The 26,311-nt window shown below is 36.5% G+C and overlaps 1 protein-coding gene across 1 annotated transcript in view; it reads right to left on the reverse strand.

The window, feature by feature from the left end:
• ASAP1 (ArfGAP with SH3 domain, ankyrin repeat and PH domain 1) overlaps positions 1–21,131 on the reverse strand; it is a gene marked incomplete at its 5' end in the record, with an annotated part of 51,578 nt that extends 30,447 nt beyond the window's left edge. Inside the window, 10 exons of the mRNA XM_009704734.1 lie at positions 2,184–2,299; positions 4,343–4,428; positions 6,906–7,092; positions 7,844–7,935; positions 8,943–9,076; positions 10,647–10,810; positions 16,880–16,928; positions 18,058–18,145; positions 20,562–20,631; positions 21,031–21,131. Of these exons, the coding sequence (XP_009703036.1) occupies positions 2,184–2,299; positions 4,343–4,428; positions 6,906–7,092; positions 7,844–7,935; positions 8,943–9,076; positions 10,647–10,810; positions 16,880–16,928; positions 18,058–18,145; positions 20,562–20,631; positions 21,031–21,131 (1,087 nt within the window). The remainder of the gene's footprint in view (positions 1–2,183; positions 2,300–4,342; positions 4,429–6,905; positions 7,093–7,843; positions 7,936–8,942; positions 9,077–10,646; positions 10,811–16,879; positions 16,929–18,057; positions 18,146–20,561; positions 20,632–21,030) is intronic.
• Positions 21,132–26,311: the final 5,180 nt, after the last annotated feature.

Below are 26,311 nucleotides of genomic sequence, written 5' to 3' on the forward strand. Positions count from 1 at the left end.
ACTTCTAAAAGTGATCCAAACCATCTATTTACTCTATAGCAGCTGCAGCTCTTTAAGATTCCACTCTAAGTATTCATGCATTTCATGTATCATCTGGTTCTTTCTGAACAGCAGCATCTGCTGGAATAGTTCCCAAATCCCTCCTAAGCATTCCAACAGAAAATATAAAGAAATTTAGACATTTCAGTTTCGACTCAACTCCTTTGCCAGTAAAACTCTTACATGAATAAGCAGGAATAGCAAGCATACAGGGTAAGATAGCTTAAAAAAGAAAACTATTCTAAGATTAAAAAAAAAAAAAAGGCAAATGTTGATCCAAGCACGTTTTACTTTGATTAATATGTAGCAGTTTGAAGCCTGAATTTGAAGACAGAAGTCCTATTCTCAGATGGTATTTGAACAAGAATAATTTTTAAACCTTCTAGCTACTTCATCTTTATAAAGGCTATACAATCGTTTACATTTTAAAATAATGCCTGATCAGAAAAAAGGTGGTATCTAAGCACTCTGGAAGGTCCTCTGGCACATCTAATGAGATCCTTCCTAGATGCTCAATAGCAAGTCTCCAGAAACAGAAACAACCCCAACACCCCAAACTTCTGTGGACAAACCTTAGGTAGAATTTATTCTTACAGGATAGCAGTAAATGCCATGGAGCTGGAACAGAGTATGCTCTACATCTTAGCCAGATTGTAAAGCATTTCTGTGATTGAGAACTGAAAACAGTCAAACTGAGGTCTCATAAGCAACTATAGCTATGTGTAATATTACATACAGAATGCCAGTCATGAGTTCTAGAAAATACAAAGCAGTCATCTAGAAAGGCCTATGAATTTGAAAAGTTAAGATCCTAAGAAGGAGGGCTCCTTATGGAAAGATCTACCCAAGATGCTTCAGGAGTTTTAATATGAAAAGGAATGAAAATATAATACCTCTTAACAGAAGTTAGCACACAGATAGCTTAAGAGAGTACATAAATTCCAAACTTTCAACCTTTAAGCATAACCCTGATGTTTCGAGGCCTAAAGAAGATATGCACTTCCTATATGAGAGCATTAAAAAAAACCCCAACAAACCACGATCTAAAAAGGTTACAACACTCTACTCGCATCTATAGGTGAGAGTTCAACAGAAAGACTAACAGACATGCTTAAGTTTGTTCAGATAGCTTTCCCATTCTCTTTGACTTATAATAATATTAGAAAATATTCTAAGGATGTATAAAAAGGCCAAGGAAACCAATGACTTCTGCCACTGAGCTATGAACTAAAATTTACGCAACTTTTTTTTACTGGGCAGTGGAGGAAAATTAAGGCAATGAGGAAAACGGGAGAAATAAAAGCTCATACTCTTCAGTTTGCTCCAACTGTTCAGAAAGCTTTCCTCCTTTACCAAGAACTGACAGAATGCAAATGTTTTACAGACATGCTGATGACACTTAGCTCCTGAGCCTGACAAGCTGGATTAATGGAATACCTTCCTAACTCTCAAAATATGGCAGAGAAAGGAGAGCATCTGGTAAACGAGAGATTATCCTAAGTGTGAGCAAACAGTTTACAGAGATTCTATTTTTAATTAAACTTTTGATAAGCCATGATGAAAAATGGACTGACTTCAGTCCAGCAAGTGTTATACCTATCTCACACATGTAGATGGCAAACAAAAGAAAGGCAGCTGAGAAAGCTAATCCCTTCCCTAATCAGCTACAGTGGTGGTTAGGGCATGCTGGGTGAAACTGCAGTGCCAGTTGACATTAATATTAAAATAAGAATTAACTGTTGTGTACACAAAGCCCACATACATCTAAGTGGAAATAATGTGAGCAGCCATTTGAAGCACTATAACATACAGGTACTAGATGAATTTTACAGTATAAACAAACCTAAATTCCAGGACATTTACAATGCGTCAGAAATAAAACTCTGCAGAAAAACTAGGGTTTACCATTAGTATTTCATATTAGAAAATTTTTGTCACTATTATCTTCTAAGAACTTAAGATCCATTTCTTAACTGAATGCTTTCTTTAGGCTTGGTGGCAAAGTCTTCATTTTTCTAACACAGTTTTATTTTCCCCTTTTAAAAAAGTTTACTTAACAGTGTGAGACATAAATAAAAGTGGTTAAAATAATGGAAAGAAATTTTAGGAAATCTTTATTTCCTAGTCTTTAATAATGAACTTACCTACATCAATAGTTGGTTTCCCCCTCAAAAGCAATTTCAAACACTCAGGCTTATTATACATACTGCAGTAGTGTAGAACTGTATTACCCAATGCTGTTTGCTTATCCAGGTTTCCACTAAACACAAAAGAAAAAACAATCAAGAAAAGTATAGTATGCTGTGCTATTCATTTCAGATCCAACATCCCTATAAATAATAAATGCATAAATACTTTACGGGACAAATATGAAGTTGAAAGAGAAAGAAGTATTTATAAACTAAACATTACTTTCAAAGACTATTCAAAATAGTTTTGAGCATACTGGAAATTCCTGAGCTGTGGCTGAAAAGGCCTGAGCATCTACAGATGTTCATTAAAAAAAAAAGGGGAACTCAAAGATTCAAACCTAATCCTTTGTAAGGTCACACCAGTTGTTTTCCATCTGCCATTTTACTGGAATTTCTTTTTTAAACATGTTAAATTAGCCCAATAAAAAATATCTGAGAAATCATTTTGATACAGTTAGAATACATTAGTAAGTCCCACGCATTCAAGGAACTATGAAGAGGGTGGCTGCGAGGATGCACAAAAGAGTCATAAGAAGGAATATAAGGACACACACTGCGTTAGGGAAAGTCAAGCTGTGCAAAAGGGTTCACAGGGCTTTTTAAAACTGCGCTGCCTTTGCTTTTCAATTTCTGAAGCAAGGTGTCTCAAAAACGTTATGACATATTGAGATCAATGTAATACATTTATAAAAATGAAAAGAAAAGCTCAGAAGAGGACAGCTTTTCTTCCACTCAGTTATTACCCAAATTGATCAGTAAGTGCAGAGCCATAGGGTTACAAAGATGCTCTTCAATTTGAGATTGAGACACAAATACAGACAGCTGACAGGAACACGTAAAAGATGATAGCTGTCTGAAGAAACCATGAAGCTTCATAACTAAACAAAATAATTTAAAATAATAATCCAAAATAACAAATCCTTTAATAATACTCTAAATTATAATTTGGGTTTCTAAAATATTTTTCAAATTATGATCTCAAACAGCTTGCAAATGTTAGTAGCTTATTTTTTATTTTATTTTTTACTTTAATAACACTCCTACAACAGTCAGCACTCCATTTAACATGAGGGAGTAGTGGCAGAATAAAGCTTAACTGAAGGTTACATGGCTAGCCCACATAGCCCAGAGATGGTGTCAGGAACACGGATTCCAAGTCTGTGCTGTTACCAGAAGACCAAACTTTCAAACACTCCCTATACACAACAGTACATAAACTATTAGAGGGGGGAAGGAAAAGAAATAACTATTCACTGACTGCATTTCAATAGCAGGTATGACTCACTATGCTGAGGGAAAAACAAAAATTAAAAAAAATCCTCAAGCCTTCCCCCTGCCAGCTCAAGCAAGTTGTGATGAGTCTTCTGTGTTTCCCCAGCTTTCCTCTGACACAGTGCATGACAGCTGCTTCTTTCACTTCATAGCATACTATAGAAGTGGACTGGAATTGATCTCATTTAATCATTATTTTTTATATGTTTCACAATAGAGGTAATGCTGTACCACTACACCACTTAATTTTTTTTAAAAATGTTTTCATTAATGTTTTTCACTTCCATGAACAAATCTCTTGACAACAAAGAATAGCTCAGCCAATAAACTAGATGTTGAAAACTACTAGTTAAGAAGATCATGCTCTCAATAGCTTTAATACAGTTCATTAACTATTAGAACACCTTTTTCAAAGGCCATCTAGCTTCTATTCATAATTTTCTGAGAAAGATCCTTGTTTTCTAGTCTTACAGGACACATGCAAAGAAATTGTATTTGGAATGTTTACTTGTCATCCCTCCTTTACCTGAACTATTCATTTGCATAGTTTCATATTGTCCTGTGTTCTAGATCAATGCCCTTTTTCGCTCTACATAGTTTTTCCTTTCATTTTATTTTTATATAACTGCTTTCCATGTTTCTAATCTACACTTCTTTCCCTCTCTCTCCTCATTAGGAGTACAAAGGTCAACTCAAAGGTATTAAGTTATGCTCTTTTGAAACTTATCTAAGGAGAATGATTATAAGTGATGAGCACACACTGTCCAAAGTACTGCAAGGATAGCTCTGAACATCTATATTTTTAATGCACAATTTAAGGAAAAATGAGCAATCCATACCAGTTTTGTACAAGGAAGTCAACCAGATGGAGAGAGGTTTGGTCAGCAGTCCGGACTGCTAAATGAAGTGCTGTTTCACCTGGCTCCTAAACACATGTAAATACAAGTTAGATTTTTGTGTCTTATTTCTGCAAAGCTTATAATATCAGACCTACCAAAATATATGTCACTCACTCTGTTACAACAAGTCTTTCAATAGAAAAATTTTATTAGGAAATTATGATGAAAGGCAGTTATTGCCTTTCTGATCTCTAAAAGACACGATGTGCTTCAAAGGAAATGGCATCACACTTTCTGAGATCATCGCTTTCTCAAAACCAGTCTTCCCTTTTTCACAGCTGGATGGAACAGTCCTGAGGAGCCTTTACCATTTTAGCCACTAGTAACTAAAAGGGATCCTGTCAAGCAATCCGAGTTTACAATACTTGTTGCTTTATGACACCTTGGTGAGCACCAAGCATAGCCACAACACTATTTCCTACAAAATCAGGGAAAAACCCCACAAAATCATAGTCCTACATACAATGAATCACAGAATGGTTGAAGTCGGAAGGGACCTGTGGAGGTCATCTCATCCAACCTCCCTGCCCAAGCAGGGCCATCTAGAGCCACCTGCCCAGGACCATGTCCAGATGGCTTTTTGACTATCTCCAAGGATAGAGACTCCACAACCTCCCTGGGCAACCTGTGCCAGTACTTGGTCACCCTCACAATGGTGGTAGTGGGGGGGGAAGTTTCCTGATGTTCAGAGGGAACCTCCTATGCTTCAGTTTGTGCCTATTACCTCTGGTCGTGTCATTGGGCACTACTGAAAACAGCCTGGCTCTGTCTTCTTTGCACCTTCCCTTCAGGTATTTATATACATTGATGAGATCCCCCTGAGTCTTCTCTTCTCCAGGCTGAAGAGTCCCAGATCTCTCAGCCTTTCCTCATATGTCAGGTGCTCCAGGCTTTTAAACATCTTTGTGGCCCTTCGTTGCATTCTCTCCAGTATGTCCAAGTCTCTCTTGTACTGGGGAGCCCAGAACTGGACACAGTATTCCAGCTGTGGCCTCATCAGTGCTGAGCAGAGAGGAAGGATCACCTCCCTTGACCTGCTGGCAATACTTTGTCTAGTGATGCCTGGCAGCTTGGGATACCATTGGCTTTCTTTGCCACAAGGGCACACTGCTGGCTCATGTTCAACTTGGCGTCCACCAAGACGCCCAGGTCTTTTCTGCCAAGCTGCTTTTCAGCTGGGTGGTTCCCAGCATATATTGGTGCGTGGGGTTGTTCCTCCCCAGATATAGGGTTTCCCCTTGTTGAACTTAAACTGAATCATAATTTATTTTCTATACATATAATATATGCATTAATGCATTTAAATGAAAATATCAATGCTGTTCAATTCAGTTTAAAAGTTGCATGAGAAATTAATCTAAACCCAGATTTCATTAACTCCTATTGATCATAAAGGACATTTAAGGAAAAAAGTATATTACAGTACATATATGTAGAATAAAAGTTACAACTTCTAAAAAAAAAAGTCTTTATTAAACATCAGAGAATTTACAGTGGAGAAGGCTGCTATAAATGTCTACCTGCAAACTACATTTCAATTGGTGTTCAGACCTTTCTAAGTATCACTGACTGTAATAGCTGAGAAACGCTAAGGAGCTAATTCTCTGGTAACTGCTATGGATGACAAATACAGAAAGTTTACCTTGTAGTTACAGAATCTGTAATGTGTTTCCATGATAAGCACTCTGTCATGTCTCAAGTACTGAGACTATATTCCCTCCACTCAATACAGACAGGCACTCTGTCCTTTGCCAAGTTAGCCATTTTCACATAACTTGTTGAAAACATTCTCTGAGATCTCTCTAAGTTGGGTTCAGAAGTAATGGGAGAAAATATTGCCAAGTGGTTACATAGCATCAATTGTATATAAAAATAGGTTATGTTGCTCTTGAGCAACATTTCTGCATGGATACTTGAGGTCAACCTGGACTAATTTTTCCAAAAAACTGTTACTGCCTTCAGAAGGAAGATCAAGTATTCAGAACTTTAAAAAAAAAAAATTCTCTTCCTGGTTGAAAGAAATTGTTCTTCTGTAAATGTTTTGTTAGAAGCTGTGAAGGCATCAGATTTACTCTCTCGTCATATAGAGTAAACGGAGACTTGTTTAGAGTCAATAATGTGTTCCTTCAGCAACTACTTTAAAAGCAGATATGATACTCTCTATGATATCAGGTGACCTTGGGTTATCAATTCAAGCCCCCTCTCTCAGACTTTTCCTAAAAGAAACATACTGCAGATCATGTGCTTTTCAACACACTATAGCTGCACCTAGAATGGTGTATGTTACTACTATTGCATTTCACACTCCTTTAGATCCATTGATGACAACAGATTCTTTTCCCTCCCTACAAGAATGCTACATTAAGGAAAGGAAGAAAAATCCCACCATTTTCATCTTGTTACTTCTCTTGTTTTAGCATCTAAGGTAGCAGCCCCATGTCCTGGATATTTTACAAACATACATTATTTAAAATATTCTGCTTTGTTTACCTGATAAGCTTACCTGTCCAGGCTCTAACAGTGGCTCCATTAGCTCTACTCCCTCTGCATAGACTTGAATTAGTGCAAGTAAATCCCTGGATTTGACAGCCTCAAGTAATTCATTCAGTTTAGCTGCTGCAGATGCACAAGTCTTCCTAGAGAACTTATGATCTACATATTTAGCAGTGATAAATTCTTTACGTGCAGTCCTGTGGGGTGTGAAAATAGAGGTTGGTTTAGAAATTTTTAGATATATCAGTCAATGATTTATATTTAAAATCACCTTGCCTAACTCAGGAGCTGAGAAGGGAAGAGGAAAACTATCTGATAAAGACTGTGCTACTATTATAATGCGTGTCTCTCTTGCAGACAAGCCCAAAACAAAGTACATAGTCAATTTTATCCTGCCCTCTTGTTACATACAAAAATCACATTGACTGGGGACTAAGACCAAAGAAAAAAAAATGCCCGAAGTGTGATTTCTCACAAATACATGCTAAAAACAGGGTAAGAGAAAAAATAGTGAGTCAGCTAGAAAAAAGCATAATAGGTTAAAAGGTCTTCTGTGGCTAAACCACATCTGTTATGCTCTCGTACATCAGGGAAAGGAAGAAAAAGCTCATCACCATCTTAAGACAGTACCTGAAGCTAGCGTCATTTAGTCCCCACTGTGTTTATCACCTGAGGGTATACCACAAAACTCAAAAACATTCAAGATTCAAAATAATGAATCTTGAAACACAAACCCACAGTTTTCTACACTGAGAAGCTGAGGTAGCTAAACTGTGACTACATGACAAGAGACTGAACATCTAAGAAACTCCACAGTTGGAGTAATAAAACCCCAGTCTTCTGCCATCCTAGCCCTCCTCTAGTTTGGTTACCGTTTAAGACATTTTATATCACAGATATATTCCACAGTAATCTTAATGTTAAAGAATTGAGACATTCAAAACTTACATATCACTTGATGGACTGGGTTTAGGTGAAGGACTAGGTAAATTCCCTTCCATAATATCATTAAAACTAGTATTTCCTACATTCTTGGCCAGCTGCAATAAGAAAAAAAAAAAAAAAGAGGGTGGGAGTTTTTTGGGTCTAACAGCAACCTAAGAACTGGACTATTAATGTGCATTTTCCACACTATTAATAAAAGATGGAACATACAGGATTACAAAATTAAAGCACGGTGATTACATCTAAATATAAAGCGTGAATCCTATCATCCCAGAACTTGTACAACAGGCTTCACAGTCACAGTTAATTATTTGTATCTCAAGACAATCTGCCTCCAATATCAAAACAGAATGGGGAACTAGCAGCATTGAAACAGTGCTAGTACACTGATCAGGAAGTTACTTTTGGAAAGAAGCTCAGATCGACTGGAAAGTCATGCTTACTAAAATGTGATTTAAATGAATAGTAACTTTGCAAACTACTTGAGATTTCGAAAAGAGTACTAGTGCTAACATTAAACGTATACACAAATCCAGAATTGCCTTCTATCTTCTCTCAATTTTCCCATTCAAAATTTCTGTAACAAGTGTCTTTTCACAGGCCAAACATAGCTGGGGAGATAAACCTGCTGTAACTCATTTTTGGTTTGTTTGTATTTTTTCTTCTTCCCTTTTTTTTTGTAGTCTCACATCAAATTCCTTTCATAACTTTAATGTTACAGGGTTTCTTCCATCAAAATTCTCATTTGTCAAGCTAAATTAGCATTCATTTCTTTTTTAATCACGTGAGATTTTAGATTGCCCTGATTTAGGGTCAAGATCAGCTAATGAGAGGCAAAATTCTGATGACAATATTCACAATGGATGTCAATATTCATTCTGAAAAATCTCAGGAAATGAACATGAAAAGTGACAAGTGGTCAAAAGCATCAATAATACATAATAGTAAAAACCCTCCCATAAGATACATATGAAAATATGAAGATGACATTCTGCAAAATCCATACCTTGAAAAAAAATTAACCGTAAATTATACACCTGAATGTTTCCTACATACAGGTCAACATTTGACTAAAAAAAAATTCCAAATTAAAGAAACTTACCAAGAGTTCAGATGTTCCTAATTTGTCTAATTCCAAAGACTGGATTCGAGAAATATGGACACCCATTTCTCTGTGTATTCCAGAACACTCAATGCAGGTTAAAATGCCCAAATTAGTTGACAGCCATGTTGGATCTGTAGAATTGAAAAATGTAGCATTTAATCAAAGTCCAAGAAAAGGTTTTCAATGGTGGTAAGAAATCCCAATGTATTCTGAAATGATTCCTCATTTAATGTTTTAACAAATCGAAATAAACTAAGAATATTCCATACTTTTCTCCAAGCTGCAGTGCAAATTTGTGCAGTGCAGCACAAATTGCTACCAATGAAATTAAGTTTATCAGATTTAGGGACAGTCCCAAAGGCACTGAATTTAGACTTATAAATCCATACCAAATGACCTTATTTGAATACATTTAAGATTTGTTTCTTGTAGAAAGAAGATAAGGCTTTTGTTTCCTGTTTTTAAAAGAAGCAGATCTCCTAAATTCCACTGTTGGCAACCTCTGAAGTTTTAATCTTTACTTCTTAAGCTTTAAATCATCTTTCTTCATAAAAGATTAACCAGAGCCTTTTCCAATAGCTAAAATAGTAGTATGTTGTAGAAAATTTAAGGAATGCTGGCTAGTCCAGAAAAAAAAAAAAAAATTGCTGTCATGGAAGAGATCTGCATGTAGGATTAGAATAGATCTTATACTATGAATGCTACATAAGAAGCAAGACCAGTTTTTAAGAAAAAGAAAAAGCTCCAGATATATTTTGTACACATATCTTCAAATTAACCTCTTCCTTAATCTTAGATAGTAACTGATAAAGCATTAAGTCAAGAGTTTTAAAGCAGCAAGCTGGGGTGCAGGAGTGAAGCTTAAAACTTCACTATAAACTAAAAGATGCATAAGAACTGTAATCCAAAGTTTCTGTAGCTTTACATGATGAAATAATTGAATGAACCAATTCCAGGATTTGACATAATTCCACTTTGTATTTTTACCTAGGTGTTTCTTAGTTGGATCAGTTCTGCATCAGTAAGCATCTTCAAGACACATACTATCTACTCAGTTCCAAATGAACATCATCTTCTTGAAGTGTCTCTTTAGATCTGAAAGCTGTAACAGCTGCCAACTACCAAATCAATTCAGTAGTACTATGACAAGCTGACTTTCCTCAAGCTCTAAGTGACATATAACTGACCTGTAACGCTGTACTTCTGAAGATATTATCTGCTAGGATTCCAACTCTGGGTCTCATTCTTTGCGTAAGACTACTTATTCCACCTCTGAATATTTTTGATACTGCAATTCCAGTAGTCTCATGCCAAGATAAAAACTCAGAGTAAGATCCTGGCAAGGTCATTTTTTCGACAATCATCGTCTAAGCATTACTCACTTCTACTTAGTAGCATGCACAGGATCAGTGATGCCAAGCAACTTCCATTCAAGTGCAACAAGCATCTAGAGACAGTGCAACAAGAACAGTTCAAACTCCAGAGGGGCTTGAACTGCTGGAAGTAAGCACAGACAACACACAAAAATATTTTAGTGAATTAAACAGAACTAACGTGTGGAAGTCATATTTGTTCTTTTAAAAACAGATGAAGACTGATCAACACATCACTCAGAAAATTAGTTTGCACTCTACAAACACTTCTTTAAAGAAATTACTTTGCTCCCAACAAGAAGTTGATGACATTAACAAATTGAGATACCTGGTGAGCCACAATCACAACAGACTTCATTTCCGGGTAATCTCTGTATGTCATCAATAATGGCTTTTGTCAGATCCTCTAAACTGTTTTCCCCTGTGCTCTGCTCTCCACGGAATGCCATATTTAATGCTTCTTCTTTGCTGTTAGTCAATACTGATATCCATCTAGCACAAGATAAAGACCTTAATGAAGATCTGCATTTGCAAACATAAGTTAATCTATTAACTGTAGAAAGTTTGCCAGGAACAAAATATTAGTGGGAATACAGGGAAGGACGCGATTGTGGGAGACTGAGTGGGAGAAAAGAGAGAGATGGAAAGGAAAGATTCGAGAAAAGGTAAGTAATAATGAGAAACACAAAGAGAAAAAGTCTTAATTCTAAGGTCCCTTTGGTGAACAATTTTAAAAACAAAGCAGTACACTTCTCAGGTTCCTCAAATAAGCAGAAGCTCTGGAAGAGAAAGGGTGCAATTAAGCTCCTGTAAATTTAACTGTTTTAAAAGTAGGTACCCAAGATCTTCCTGAAGTCTATCCCATTTTTAAAGTGCAAAATTATAACCACTGCTTTCTCTAGTGTGCATCTCTCTCCAGAGAGGAGACAGCAAGCGCACTTTTGAATGTGTCGATGTCTAGTTGTCTTTCAAAAGGCAGGTCTCGGTGCACTAACCAGAGTCAGACTGTAATGTTCAAATTAATGAAAACTGCCATGGCAACCAACAGGGTAAGGAAGAGAAGAGGACAGGAGACTAACAATATTGATAGTCAACATCAAATTTTAAGAGCAACTGTTGACTGCAACAAATCAAGACTCTTTAATGATATTTCAGGCATGAGTTCCCCCTACCCTCCCAACCACTCTGCAAGCTTTTGTTTACATGATGAAGTTTTAATTAAAAACAAACAAAAAAAACCTCTCAGTGGCTGCTGCCCTACAGGTGGAAGTAAAGAGGGGAAAGCAGTTATACTAAGGACAAGCACATTGCAGATGCAGTGTTGCCTAATTTAGAAAAAAAAGCAAGTTAAAAATACATACTCCCAGGTACAGTGATTTTAGATGTCTTTAGATGTACTGCAAATACACTTTTTCATTTTTTTACACAGAAATACTTTAAATTGGCAGTGTCCTCAATCCATTTCCTCTTTACAATATCCCAATTATCTGCAATCACCAATCTTCTGAAATGTGCTAAAATGGCTATAGCAATCTAAACAAAGAGAACTTCAGATTGAAATTAATAATTTCTCACTGAAATAATAATGTAAAGATAAACTTTAAAGGATTTCAGAGGGAAATGTATGTATATAATCTTGCAATACAGAATCAGAGCCTGAACTGGTATATGGTCACTGTATATTATATACTTTGTACACATACGTTTTTTAAATTTTAATGGGCAGAGAATAATCTGGGAACTTAAAAGAAAATGCTTAAAAAATTATTGGAAAATCAACCTCACAAATAAATGAGAAATTGAAAGGTTTGAAAACAATTTTGCTCCATAGTTTAAATGCTGAAAACAATATATTTACATTAATCTCTCTCTCTCCAGTTACATGCTGAAGTATAAGAACCCACGCTAGATGGCATACTTCTGCAATTTTTCTGATTAAATCCAATGTTAAAAAAAAGAGGTGGCAGTGTCTTGCTTCTAATATTATAGTAGTGTTTGGTTAAACACACAGAGTAAAATAATAATTAAACTCAGACAACATTTATTCTGACATTTGTTGACAATTTCTTTCAGGGTTACAATTTGATTAGTTTGTTAAAAAGGCAGAATTTGAATAAAACTCAACTATACAGTAACAATTAAAAAATTATTAGATGCAATTCACATAAACACAACATGACTGAGCCAGCTGTTAGTTCGATATAGATTTCCATATTATGAGTTCCTAAACTCTAACAGCAATAACTTATTTTGGTTGCATTTCCTCAGCTAGAAGGAACCCAGCGTGCAAGGCTGCATGTCACTGGTGTCATCTGTGAGACAGCCAGAGCAAGAGGCATCACAGTGACAGCTCTTCCCAGACACCAGCAGCAAGGCCCATTTAACACAAGCACAACAACAGACACATTCTTAATGAGTGGTGCTGTTTATACAAGAGGTCCCCAGTTGGTCACCAGGCCTTCCTGGCAGGCTGTACACTCAAAAAGAAACTATTCAAATCAGTAAATACAGTATACTAATTCAATGTCAACAGTTTATAAAAACTGCCTTATGATTGCTGTTCTTCCTCTTTTTCTTATCTGTACTAGTCTTTTTTTTTCCCTTCCTTTTTTTTAAAAAAAAAAATAAAAATGTATTTGCTTTATTTCATAATACCAGTGTCAAGCTACGAGTCAAAAACCTTCTGGTAGTATTTTGGAGTGTTCTTTCACATAATTTAAAAATTACTCAAGTCTTACAGAATTGCATTGTCTTCTATCTAATACAGTAAGAAAGGTTGTCCAATCTTCTACTACACTCCTTTCGCTGGATCCCAGCAGTTTCTTATGATACTTTAAGTTATTTTGTTTGCTGGAGATTCCGTTTTGAAGAAACTCACAAGGCTAAACAAAAATCTGGCATCCTGGGTGACTTCTGGATCCAATGAAGGAAACAGAAGTATTCGTTAGTCTCAGGAGGACCAGATTCTCACTCAGATTCCTCTTATTTTTCTTCAGTGTTTCTAAGCCAACAAAAGCCCTTTCCCCCCTCTGCCCCAGTAACAACTAGGCTAATAGCTTTTTCGGTTTGTAACAAATTTTTATCTCTGTCTCTTCTGACAATTGCTATTGCAACATTGTTGTTTCCAGGTAAATGCATAAACAGAACAAGAATAACATAATATTTTTCAAATATTCAGAAACAACTTTTTTGTATGGGAGAAGCAACAGATCATATCAAGACCTTCCATCTCAGTCTTCCCAAAGTAAAAAATGCCTGAAGACTGTTGCTAAACACTAGACTGAAGTTAGATGTGTGTTTCTTCACAGCAAAATTTCTGAATCTAGCATTATTTATAATCCAGGCGTTTCCTACAGAAATGTATATACTCTTGACCTTCAAAAAGAGGGCAGAAAAGAACTAAAAGGTCTTGCTCGGAGTATGTTTGGCCCTATCCACAATTATGAAAAAGCAGAAAGCACCTATTATTGTATTTGTTAAAAAAAATAAATCTGGTTATTTTTGAGATCTGGGGTTAAGCTTCTTATAATATACACATGAATATATACATATACACACACACATAGACACACTCCCCCCACCTCACACACACTGTACTTCAACTACTACAGAAACTAATAATCCACTGAGAATTTTGAAGGACAGTTAAGCAGTAATTAAAGGTCAACAGACAGCTGGCTGGATAAAAATCAAGACATGCACTGGACTAAAGGAAATGTATGAGGGGAGGCAGTAATAAACCTGTAACAGAATGTAGGTTTCAGCGATCTGTATTTTAAGCCATCTGCTTTTTAACATTATTTTTAAGTAGCTTAAGGAACTATTTATGGAAGCAGTTTAAAATTATCACTAGGAAAATGTATGCAAGGTCAGTTAACTAGACTATAATGAAAAACATCTTGCTTTTTTCTCTATTTAGATGCGAGTCTGGAAGGAAAGTGATTTGAAAACCTATTTATGCACTTATTTTTCAATTTATGCACAAAGAAAAAATGACAGAGCAGAGGGAGCACTAAAACTGGGTGGACAAAATACAAGATGGAGAAGAAAGGGTCAAGAGAGAGGCACACATATACAAGTCAAGTGGAAATTGAAACAAGAGGATGACAAGTCTAACTGAGGAGCTGCATCACATAGTTCCTGCAGAATGTTCTTAAATCAATAAGGTTGGAAGTGAAAGGGTGCTGTGCGCGTGACACCTTAGATAATGATAATAAAGCTATTTAGGATCTACTTAGTGGCTGCACAAGAAAAACAGAACATTTGGTTATATTAACATTAACAGTCATTCTGGTTCATGAACTTCAATTAACTAAAGATACTACAGAAATTTTCCTCAAGAAAAAAGAAAGTAAGTTTCCATGTGCATCTCAAGGTACATACCATTATGTGGGTCATTTAGTAATTTTCTGAAACAGAACACTTGTCTGAGTAGCATGATAATACCTTTTTGTTGGTAGCTTACAGTGTCAATACAGGCAAAATACACTTGGCATCTATTAGTTTGTCTGCATATTCCAACACTTCAATGCAACTAATGTCTTTAGCTAAATCAAACTTTTTAAACTTACAGCAACATAAAAATACTACAGTCCACTCTACACTGCAATGGTGTGGCCCCAGCTCAAGTACAGTGTGCAGTTTTGGGCACCTCAATATGAGGAGGACATTGAACTATTAGAGTGTGTTCAGAGGAGGGTGGACAAGATGGTGAAAGGCCGCGAGGGCAAGACTTATGAGGAGTGGCTGAGGTCACTTGGCTTGTTCAGCTTGGAAAAGAAAAGGCTGAGGGGTGACCTCATTGTAGAGGGCAGCAGAGGGGGAGGTGCTGATCTCCTCTCTCTGGTGACCACTCATAGGACATAAGGAAATGGAATGAAGCTGCGTGAGGGGAAGTTCAGATTGGACATTAGGAAGCGTCTGGATGATGCTCTTAGTCATATAGTTTAGTTTTAGGTAGTCCTGTGAGGAGCAGGGATTTGGACTCAATGATACTTATGCATCCCTTCCAACTTGAGACATTCTGTGAATCTGTATTCCAGTACAAGACACTTTCTCAGCCATTGGATTTTAAAGTGACAAACCATACTTCACTGGTAAACAAATGGGAACTATGCTTCTTTGAGACATGGTTTAGTGGGTTTAGTGGGCATGGTGGCGTTGGGCAGAAGGTTGGACTTGATGATCTTTGAGGTCTCTTCCAACCATAACGATTCTATGATAATTGGAAACAAAACCAGCCCGGAATTTCAAAACAGTCCAACAGGCAGTCAGCTAAACTAAATTTATTGACCTGCCAATCAGAAAAAATATGTTACTAATGTATTCTCTCCCTACAATGCTCATGCGCTAAGACCAAAAAAAGAAACAACAAACTTCACCTTTTCAACCAACAAATATAGTAAAAACTAGTTTATGGCAGAGACACAAAAACTTATGACTCATCAAGCGCATTACTGATCAGAAAAAACAGTATTTTCTTCTTGACTCAGAAAATTACTGGAATAATTAAGTTCCAGAATGAATGCAGTAAGCAAGACTAACAAGTCAGCTTTGCACTCTAAAAGTCAACATAAAGCTGTGGGAGACTCTGGAAGAAAACAGCTGCCTGACAAAGAAGTCTCCAGCCTTCTCATTTCACCCATGCCTCACAACGTCAATGTTGTTGCCTCCCAACACTACCAAACAACTGAAATACCCTACAAACATTCCCTGTACCTTTAAAATACACATGGAACACCACAGTCTTCCATTAGAATATGGACATGTATCAAAAGAGCACAACAGTCCTGAAGAATGAGGCAGCCTGGAAGGCTCAGGCTTGCTGCCCTCTTTGCTAGTAACTTTATTCCTAGAATTGTCAGGTGATGAGCATTTGATGACATCGATAGCAATATTCAGGAGGAAAAAAGTGGTATGTGGTTCTCAGAACAAGAAGTAGTTCTGATGTAGCAGGAAAGAAAGATTGTTTTAAAGGAAATAATCTGGTTGGCAACATGACTTAATGAAGCACGTTACTGGATTCTGAAGTACACAAATCTCAAAGAGATCCGCTTTGCTGTTTATTTCTAGGCCTACAGTAGAAAAGATGCATTACCTGTAAATATTATATGGATCTCGTTATATGGAGATCTTTTACCTATTTATCATTTTTAATTTAAAAGAAAAAGTAGGATCAGAAGGAAAAGAAGTAACTGCAAAAGAGGATTGACACAGAAGATTTAAGAAGAATTTAAAAATATTTCATTTGAACCCTAATAACCTGATCTACTATATTATGTCAAGCAACTGCACACAAACCATGTACTAGCAGGGTACACAATCTAAATGGGGTTTTGGTTGGTTGAGTTGGGTTTTGGTTTTGTTTTTAATGTTACAAGGTTTTCAAAGAGCCCTGTAGTGTGACACAACATAGTTTACATTTACAGATTCACAACAGCAGAAAAAACAGACAGTAGGCACTACTTTTGCTTTAACTGAGAAAACTATTTCCAGTGTTATGTGTGATTTTATACACCTCTATTGGCAAAACAAACTTGAAAAAAATGTAAACATTCTTACGCTACGTATTCCTGCTCATCTTCTGCTTGAAAGTGGTATGTTCTGTTATCTGAAATAAATACATACATCTTTTCATTTGGCACATGATAAATTTTAAAATACTTACACATTTGTTACTAAAACCTCTTTGGAAACTAAAGCCTTCAACAGCAAATGCTCTTAACCAGCAACATTAATACTTTATTCATAGCTATGGAAAACAATTCTAAAAAAAAAACAGAGATGAAATTGTGAATTTTGATTTACACCAAATGTAATTATTTAAAAAGTCTTTAGAATTTAGAATTTAGAAAAGTATTTAGAAATATTAAAGAAAAATAAGCATATGAATCAAGTTTTTCCCTTCCAAAGTGAAATCTGAAATATAAGTAGCAGAAAAGGGCAAAATTAATTTGTTCTCATTATATACTTTTCCCTCCATTTGGGTTAAGAAACTTCTTTATGCTAACCAAAAGATGAGAGATGGCAACTGGGTATTATCCATCACATTCAAAGATTTCATAGACTGTCCTTGTAAATACAGAATGTTGGCACTGTTTGTTGTTTCATGCTATAAATGTAAAGACTGAAAACAGTAAGTTGATGACTCAACTTCAAAAGTGTTTTTAAAATCAGACTGGATACAAATGCCTGCTATACAAGACCAAAATGCGGAGAAGGGAATTCACAGGAGCTTTAACACCGAGAAGACAAGTCAATATCAATTTTAGACAAACAGAAGCATATTTTAAAAGGAGGTTAAGAGAACAAGAGAAATTGGGTTCTCCTTGCCTTCCTCAACCCCTCAAATTGCACTCAAAAAGCAGAACAGATAATGAAAGAAAAACAAGGTGAAGCTGAAGGTCTTGTCCATTTCCTGGTGGATATAGCTGATGCATGCTCCAACTAAGCTGTTCAACACCTCTCTGAACTCAGGAGAACAGCACATATGCTGCATCTCATGGTTTGTCACAAATGAACAGTATTTTGTCACACATATACACAAAAATGGTTCATTACTCATTTGTCCATTCAACCCATCTTCAAAACTGGAGGGATCTGAACACTCATGAGGTACTGCATGGATCTAGATACAGACCTGAATTTTAAACCGTAGCCTTGTTTTTACTCACAGTATCTTGTAAAGAAATTTTTAGAAATCCCACATAATGCAGGATGGTACTATAGTTGTTACATACGTGATATTAGATCAAAAGACTTCTTATCTTCAGCATTTGGCTTCACCTGGCAGGTCAATAAATTCAGTTTAGCTGGTTGCCTGTTGGACTAAAAAGAAAATTTATTTTACTTTAAAAATGTCTTGATTTAGGATTATTTTTCCTTTCTGGGGAGTGGGCATGTATGATATTAATTTAAAGCATCGGCATGCATACATGTACACCCTCAAAACACTTGAGACCAGTATGACTTTGTCTGACCTAGTCTGTCAGGATTGACAGATTGCTGAATCTAAACAAATTTAAAATCTTTGTGGCATCTCTTCTTGATTATTTGAAAAGGATTACAGGAATAAACCTTAATTTAGAATATGCTAATACTGAAGTTTTTTATTGTATTTCATAAACAACTGTAAAACTATAATGCAATTTGTCATTACTGCATGCCCATATTCCAATTTTCCTCCCATTTTAAATAAATTAAAGATATAAAACTTTAAAAGGGAAGTGAGAAGCTGGAGAGCTGGAGGTTTCAGAACTTGGAATAAATACAGCTACTAATATTCTCTGCTGTAATTAGGTTACTTAAGATACGATAACTAAATATGTCTGAAGTATTTTGGGTTTATATAGGTTTATCAGAAACCATAGAGATACTGAATTAAAGTTACTACAGCTGGCAGATATAAACTGAACATGAGATGTCAGTTATCAGTAAATACTTCCGAACCGAGTTTTGGAAGTTGTTCATGTTAGAAATTGTAAACTCAATATATTAAGTAATGCAAAACCAGCAAACAAATAAAAAAATCTCAAAGTGCATTTCCCACATTGTCAAACGTTTGCCAGAACAAGTTCAACACAATATTTTTGACACTTAAGGAGCAACAGTTCCTTGAAGGAGTAAATATGCGATTGAAGTCTCAGTTTTCAAAGTTTAGTCTTGAATAGACTGTCATGATCTGGACTTTTCATCTTTGAAAACAAGAAAATTACTTTCCTCTTGGCACTGCAACAGAAAAGAGCAAATGGAGTGCTTTTACACAGCTACATACAAGAAAAGGAAAACTACAATCAATAGTGCAATTCAAAGAATTCTCAAATTGGCAAGCCTTGAGCTTGACAATATGAGATTTTTTTTTTAAAAAAATGGTAATAACTGAACCATTACTAACCTACGTATAAATAATTTGACTAAATGACTCCTCAAAGGAGGCAGGATATCTTCCTAGCCATTAAAAAACCCTAACACTCCAGCACAAAATGTAGTGATTTCCCTTTAACTTGCTTAAGGCAGGTAGTTAACTTTAGACATTGATACTCATGGCCATCAGTGGAATTTGAGGTGAAGGGGAAAAAAGGGTGATGAAATGGGACCATCTCCTTTAACAAGAGTAACAGGAGTTACTTGTTTGCAACAAGTTTGTGTCACACTTGACAAGAGAGTTTTAGGGCCGCGTCCACCATGATAATGTTGTTGTTTCCTCATGATTTAGCACTCCTAGGAAGATACTTCAGATAAGATATATGCTTGATTCCCAGAACTCATTATGATCAAAACTTTCCAAAATTTCACACTTTTAGTTGAAAGCACTCAAAATAGTAACACATTCACTCATCTGTCAGACTATCAATAACATCTAATATCAAACACTTCCCAAGTTTCCAAATTATGTGCTTCACAGAAATACCATGACAATCCTTACGAACAAAACCAGTTGAAGTATTCATTGAAAAGTCTGTTCTATGTATCTGCCATTTTCTTATTAAACTACTGATAAATACATTTAAGTATTAAATCAAGTGTCATAAGCTATAGCCGTGGGGAAGAAAACTGGAAGAAAAATTTTAGAAGGCTAAAGAAGAGTTCACTCACTTCATAAAGTCCACAGGAAGTTTTGAAATTAATTTCAAACTAGCCTTTATTCTTATTTTCTCACTCTGATTAGTGGAATGATTTTAAATGTTTTACAAAATAAATGTGTAGGCATTAAAATATTTTAAACAATCAACATACTATGTAGGACTCAAACATTTGTAATACAGACATCTATGTATAAGCTAGTTATTGCTCTTCCAGTACAGTCAACAGCCAGAATTAAGTTTATAACAAGACATCTGACCAAATCTACCTAGACTCCTTTGACTACATTGATCAGCGTCCCAATGGCTGAGAGGAGTCTACAGGATCTTGCTCTGATGCAGACAGCTACACTGCAGACACTTCATTTTATTCATATGAATCACATCCCATATCTCAAAGGTATAGTAAGAACAGGTGTACTGCTATTTAACCTGAAGCACTGTTCCCACTAGTGGTCAGCAGCAGAAACTAGGAAATTTTAACAGAGCAAGTATAACAATACTGTCCTAAGTCAGTCCCAACTTCTGATAATCCACAGAACTTCAGCAATCGGAAACAGTAGCGGCATCTATTTTGTAACAGCAGATTAATACCAACACAGTCACCGGGATAGGATAATGTTAACTTATTATTTTAATAAAAAGGTATAAAAATATCTTACCGTTGCATGTGATATGGTAAGAATTCCATTTTTAACAGTGCACTTTCTTCTTTGCCATACTTTCCTTAACCTACATAAGAACATCAACAACAACAAATTCAGTAACTAGACATGATTTCAAAACATGTTAATCCCATTAACATTTTCAGAAGATTAGCCTTGAAAAACAAAAAGATGCAGTCAAAATTTTACTAAATGCCTCACCAAAAGTAACTTGGAGATTTATGAAGGTCTTAATCGCCTTTTAGAGATGTATAAACACAATAGCTTTCTTATTAATATTACTTTTTTATGATTGTTTGTGATAATTAAGATCTGTGTTTAAATTTGAACTATGAAATTCTTGAGTACTTGTGGCATATGCATTAGGAGAATCTGCCTTAAGCACCCACAGTAGAAAACAATAAAAGAATCAGGGCATGAACATAGTAATAGTTCTCACTATGTATTATGTGCTCCAAGAACATACCCATCACTCTTCTTTAAAAGATAACCTTTCTTCTCACTGCCATATTCCTTATTCCCCTGAAGCTGATGCATACTATATCCTCCTTGCCTGCTCTGCGAATCCTAAAAAAGGGAAAAACACCATTAATGTTGCCTGAAGTGCACAGTAAGTTCTCCTAACACTTAAGCCTATTTAATTTATTTTTCTTCTCTACCACAACTTCACAAATTACTAAAGATTAAAAAAAAGAGAGAGAACTCCTAATGCATGTTTTACATCCATAGGAGAGTTTGATTTTACATAATGTGAACTTGAACCAACTGCACGTTCATGATTCAACTACCTCATTAGGCGTTTGAAGTATAGTATGGATGCAAATATGCATCTCAAAATAATGACTTTTTAAAATACAGAAATTTAATATTGCATAATCTTATAATCAAAGAGTAAAAGGCTAAGACAAAATTTCAAAAAGAAAGCAACAGAATATAGCATGCATATATACAGAAACACATGAATATAAACAAACAAAACCAAATACTAATAATAACTGGGGTTTTTTATTCAATTAAAAATATGTATGTAATTCATGAGTTTTAGTGAATGAAGTCAACTGAAATAACTTTTGGCCTGATCTAGTGAAACAATTAAGGGAAATGGATTAACTTGTTATAAGCACATCAGAAAAAAAAAATATCCCCAAAAGTTCATTAAAACAGTGACTTACTCTCCTAGACTTCGATCACGAAAGGCAAAAGCAATAGAGGAAAGAAAAAGCAAATAATTTAAAACAAGAATTATTATTTTATTTAAAAACATGTTCCTTGAACATTGAATTTTTATAGCCCCCATATCTAGTAAAACAATTCTTCCCCTTTCTAACAACACTACCAGAAAGAATGCAAGAATTACTTTTTTAGGCACATTGGTGCTTTTTCTCATCAAGTAACAAAACTTCACAACAAAATTCTGTGCAACGCTGGATATATGACATTGGCTTCAAAAAGCAACTAAGATGACTACAGGATCAAATTTTACTAAATGTCTTCCAGTCTTAATACATTTAAATTGTCTAAAATGATAGCTATATTTTATCCCCCACCAAACCGGAGCTAATTCTGAATTTCCACTGAAAAAGATCAGGCCCAAAGTTAACTTTTCATTTTTGGAAATCTATGTAAAAAGGTATAATTCAGGACACATTAATATGGTTTTAAAGGTAGTTGTGAAAAAATTATCTGGAAAACATCCGACAAAATCCCACAAAAAAAATTCAAAAGAATGGGAAGTTCAACTACTCATTTGGCAACAACCTTTTGTCTTTCAAAGCACAGTTTCTCACAATTGCCACAACCAATATATATTGAAGATTACTCCTTCCTATTTTATTTGAGGTCCTTACAACTGTTTTTAATTTTGTAACACATCTGTCATAGGAGTTTAGAGAGAAGTGCTTTGGTAAAACTAGCAGTTGTGGTTGGAAGCAGCATGAAAGCTTCTATGGGCAATGTGCAGTCAGCAGTGTTTACACCATCACAGTAAGCAGCTAATTTGTTATAAGTAAATGTCAAACCCCCATTGGAATTAGGGTCTTCTTGGTATTAGCATAGGAAAGAACGTGATGAGATATAATTTTTGTTCCTAAGAGCATATCAGATGGAGATTTGGGGAAATAAATCAAAATGTAAAGAAATAGTTAACAAAACAGACACAAAACATGATTTAAAAGCCGAGCTATATTCAACTTCAAGCTACATCTGTATCAAGAATTAATATACAAAAATAGGGAACAGAAGCCTGCATTAAAGGCCTGGTTTCCTTTAAAATTTAAGTTTCTTAACATATATGTGGTTTTCAATATACAAAATAAATACTTTACATAATTAAAATTACACTAGTATCCCTTAAAATATTTTTCCCCAAAGCTTTAAACCATAGTTACTTTACCAAATCAGATAATTCTTCTGCAAAGTAACAGAAACTGCCGTAACTTGATGCCAGCGCAGCACATAGTGGTAACAAGAGACACTGTGTGTAACAGAGCCGCAGTAAATTGCAGTAGTGAAGCTACAGCACCAGCACTCCTGCGCAACCCAGCAATTGTCGAGTGCTTTTCTAAGAACCAGGTAATTGCAAAGATTACAGGAATCGTTTTTTCATCAATGAAAGGGCAGGTGTGTCAGAAAAACATGTAAGAGCATTACAGATGTCCATAATGCTAAATAAACACCTCGAATGCATGCGACAGTAAAATAAGAGCTGCATTATGAGGTCTTGAAAGTGCAGGGAACAAGGTCAGCTCATTTGGTACACCAGTGTTTCTTCCTGCATGAAAGCATGGGTGCTGAAGAGTAATTTTTCCATACATATAATTTTAAATTCAAAGAGATCCTAAATGCTTTAATAGATTTAACAGCCATGCAGGAATCTCTTCTGTCATCTGTGACAGCAAGTCAGTCTGAGATGGGTAGGAGGTCTTACTGATCTAACGGTAACACTGAAGAGGTTAAAGGTGGCAGAATTTACAACTTGGAAAGGAATCACTAGTTTCAACTTCCTTCTCTTGCACAAAGGGTCAAAGAAATGTAAAACTACATACAACCAGGGCCTCAATTTTATTATTTCAAACTGTTTCCCTGACAAAGTAATTTTTGGTAAGAGTGCTTCTGAATCTTTACAAATCCACCAGAGAAAATCTCATTCATTTGATGTTCTTCAATATTTCCATTAATCCATAAATTTTCAAATGGTGAGATTATAATGCACTAGTATAAGGGGGAAAATGTATTCTTAATCACAACCAACCAGGCCATCTGTCACAGTAACAAAGCCCAGCTTTACGTACTTGAAGATTCAGATATACAGAATGACAGAGAGCTCACTGGTGAAACTCAGGCCATGTGTCTTCACTTTTCGTTGTCACCTAACTAAGGAGTAATGAATACCTAAATAACAGAGCATTGTTTTATCAAGGTCCTCAGTATCTGCCAGCATCATTACACTCTGACTCATGTAATGTAGCAGAATCACGAGTGAAAGTCCTCACGTTGATTTTGAAAGAGACACTTGAACAGCAACGTGATCAAATAGTTATTTTATCCAAAATAGTGATTCTTTCATTACAGTAAATCAATCTCTCTCTCCCATGATTTGCCTGAGTACGAGAAACACAATATTGCTCCTTTTCCTTCTAAGACACAATTTCAACTCTCTCCAAGCCAAACACTTTTATATTTACAACATTTTGTATAGATATCACATACATACACACAGAGTTTTTGAAGAGTCCTAGGATTTCTGCCCAAGTCGCAGGAGTCAATGGCAGGGACTGGGAGAATGAAGGACTGCTCACTGTAGAAGATCAGGTTTGAGATCACCTAAGGAACCTGAAGGTGCACAAGTCCATGGGACCTGATAAGATGTATCCAAGAGCCCTGATGGAACTGGCAGATGAAGTGGCCAAGCACCACAATCCATCATATTTGAGAAGTTGTGGCAGTCTGGTGAAGTTCCTGTGGACTGGAAAAGGGGAAACATAACCCCCATTTTTGAAAAGGGAAAAAAGGAAGACCTAGGGAAGTACAGGCCAGTCAGTCCCACCCCTGTACCCAGCAAGATCATGGACCAGATCCTCCTGGAAACTATGATAAGGCACATGGAAAATAAGGAGGTCATTGGTGACAACCAACATGGCTTCGCTAAAGGCAAATTGTGCCTGACAAATTTGATGGCCTTCTACGATGGGGTTACCGCATTGGTGGATAAGGGAAGAGCAACTGATTTCATCTACCTGGACTTGGGCAAAGCATTTGACACGGTCCCACACAACATCCTTGTCCCTAAATTGGAGACATAGATTTGACAGATGGACCACTCAGTGGATAAGGAATTGGCTGGATGGTCATACTCAAAGAGTTGTGGTCAACAGCTCGATGTCCAAGTGGAGACCAGTGACGAGTGGCGTTCTTCAGATACCGGTTTTGAGACCGGCACTGTTTAACATTTTTGTTGATGACACAGACAGTGGGATTGAGTGCACGCTCAGTGAGTCTGCCAACAACACCAAGCTGTGTGGTGCGGTCGACACGCTGGAGGGAAAGGATGCGATCCAGAGGGACCCGGACAGGCTTGAGAGGTGGGCTCATGCAAACCTCATGCAGTTCAATAAGGCCAAGGTCCTGCACATGGGTCAGGGCAATCCTGAGCACAAGTACAGGCTGGGTGGAGAATGGATTGAGAGCAGCCCTGAGGAGAAGGACTTGGGGGTGTTGGTTGACAAGAAGCTCAACATGAGCCAGCAATGTGTGCCTGAAGCCCAGAAAGTCAACCGTATCCTAGGCTGCATCAAAAGAAGGGCAACCAGCAGGTCGAGGGATTCTCCCCCTCTACTCCGCTCTGGTGAGACCCTCCCTGCAGTACTGCCTTCAGGTCTGGGGTCCCCAACACAAGAAGGACATGGACCTGTTGGAGTGAGTCCAAAGGAAGCCACGAAAATGAACAGGAAGCTGGAGCACCTAATCTACGAGGACAGGCTGAGAGAGTTGGGGTGGTTCAGCCTGGAGAAGAGAAGGCTCCCGGAAGACCTTAGAGAAGCCTTCCAGTACCTAAAAGGGGCCTACAAGAAAGCTGGGGAGGGACTTTTTACAAGGGCATGTAGTGACAGGACAAGAGGCAATGGCTTTAAACTGGAAGAAGGAAGGCTCAGGTTGGATATTAGGAAAAAATTCTTCATTGTGAGGGTGGCGAGGCACAGGAACATGTTTCCCAGAGAAGCTGTGGATGCCCCACCCCTGGAAGTGTTCAAGGCCAGGCTGGATAGGGCTTTCAGCAACCTGTTCTGGTGGAAGATGCCCCTGTCTATGGTACGGGGGTTGGAACTGGATAATCTTTAGAGTCCCTTCCAAACCATTCTATGATTCTATGATTTATTTACACTATAAAGTCAGAAAAGTTGCATATGTTATTTTAGTCATGTGTGTGAAGCGACTTTATTACGGCAAGTATCTAAGTTTCAGAACTTGACTTAACTTTTGAATTTTAAATGAGGTTATTTTCCATTGAAACAGAATAATTTTTACTACACATTCAGGAAAAAGGTAACCAAAAAAACCAAACACTATTTCATTTCATTTTTCTACCTCATAAGACTGCGAGCAACTTTTGAAACTTGACTTGTACTGTATGCAGCCACGCATGTACAATACACAGCATCGAAGAAGAACAACTCATTTGTCCTACTTTATTTCTGAGAACTGGCTGATTACCAAGTAGCTTGAACTTAACAACATAGGCAGCAGCCAGG

This window comes from Cariama cristata, unplaced genomic scaffold (genome assembly GCF_000690535.1).
Source record: "Cariama cristata isolate BGI_N322 unplaced genomic scaffold, ASM69053v1 scaffold7207, whole genome shotgun sequence".
Classification (NCBI taxonomy): domain Eukaryota; kingdom Metazoa; phylum Chordata; class Aves; order Cariamiformes; family Cariamidae; genus Cariama; species Cariama cristata.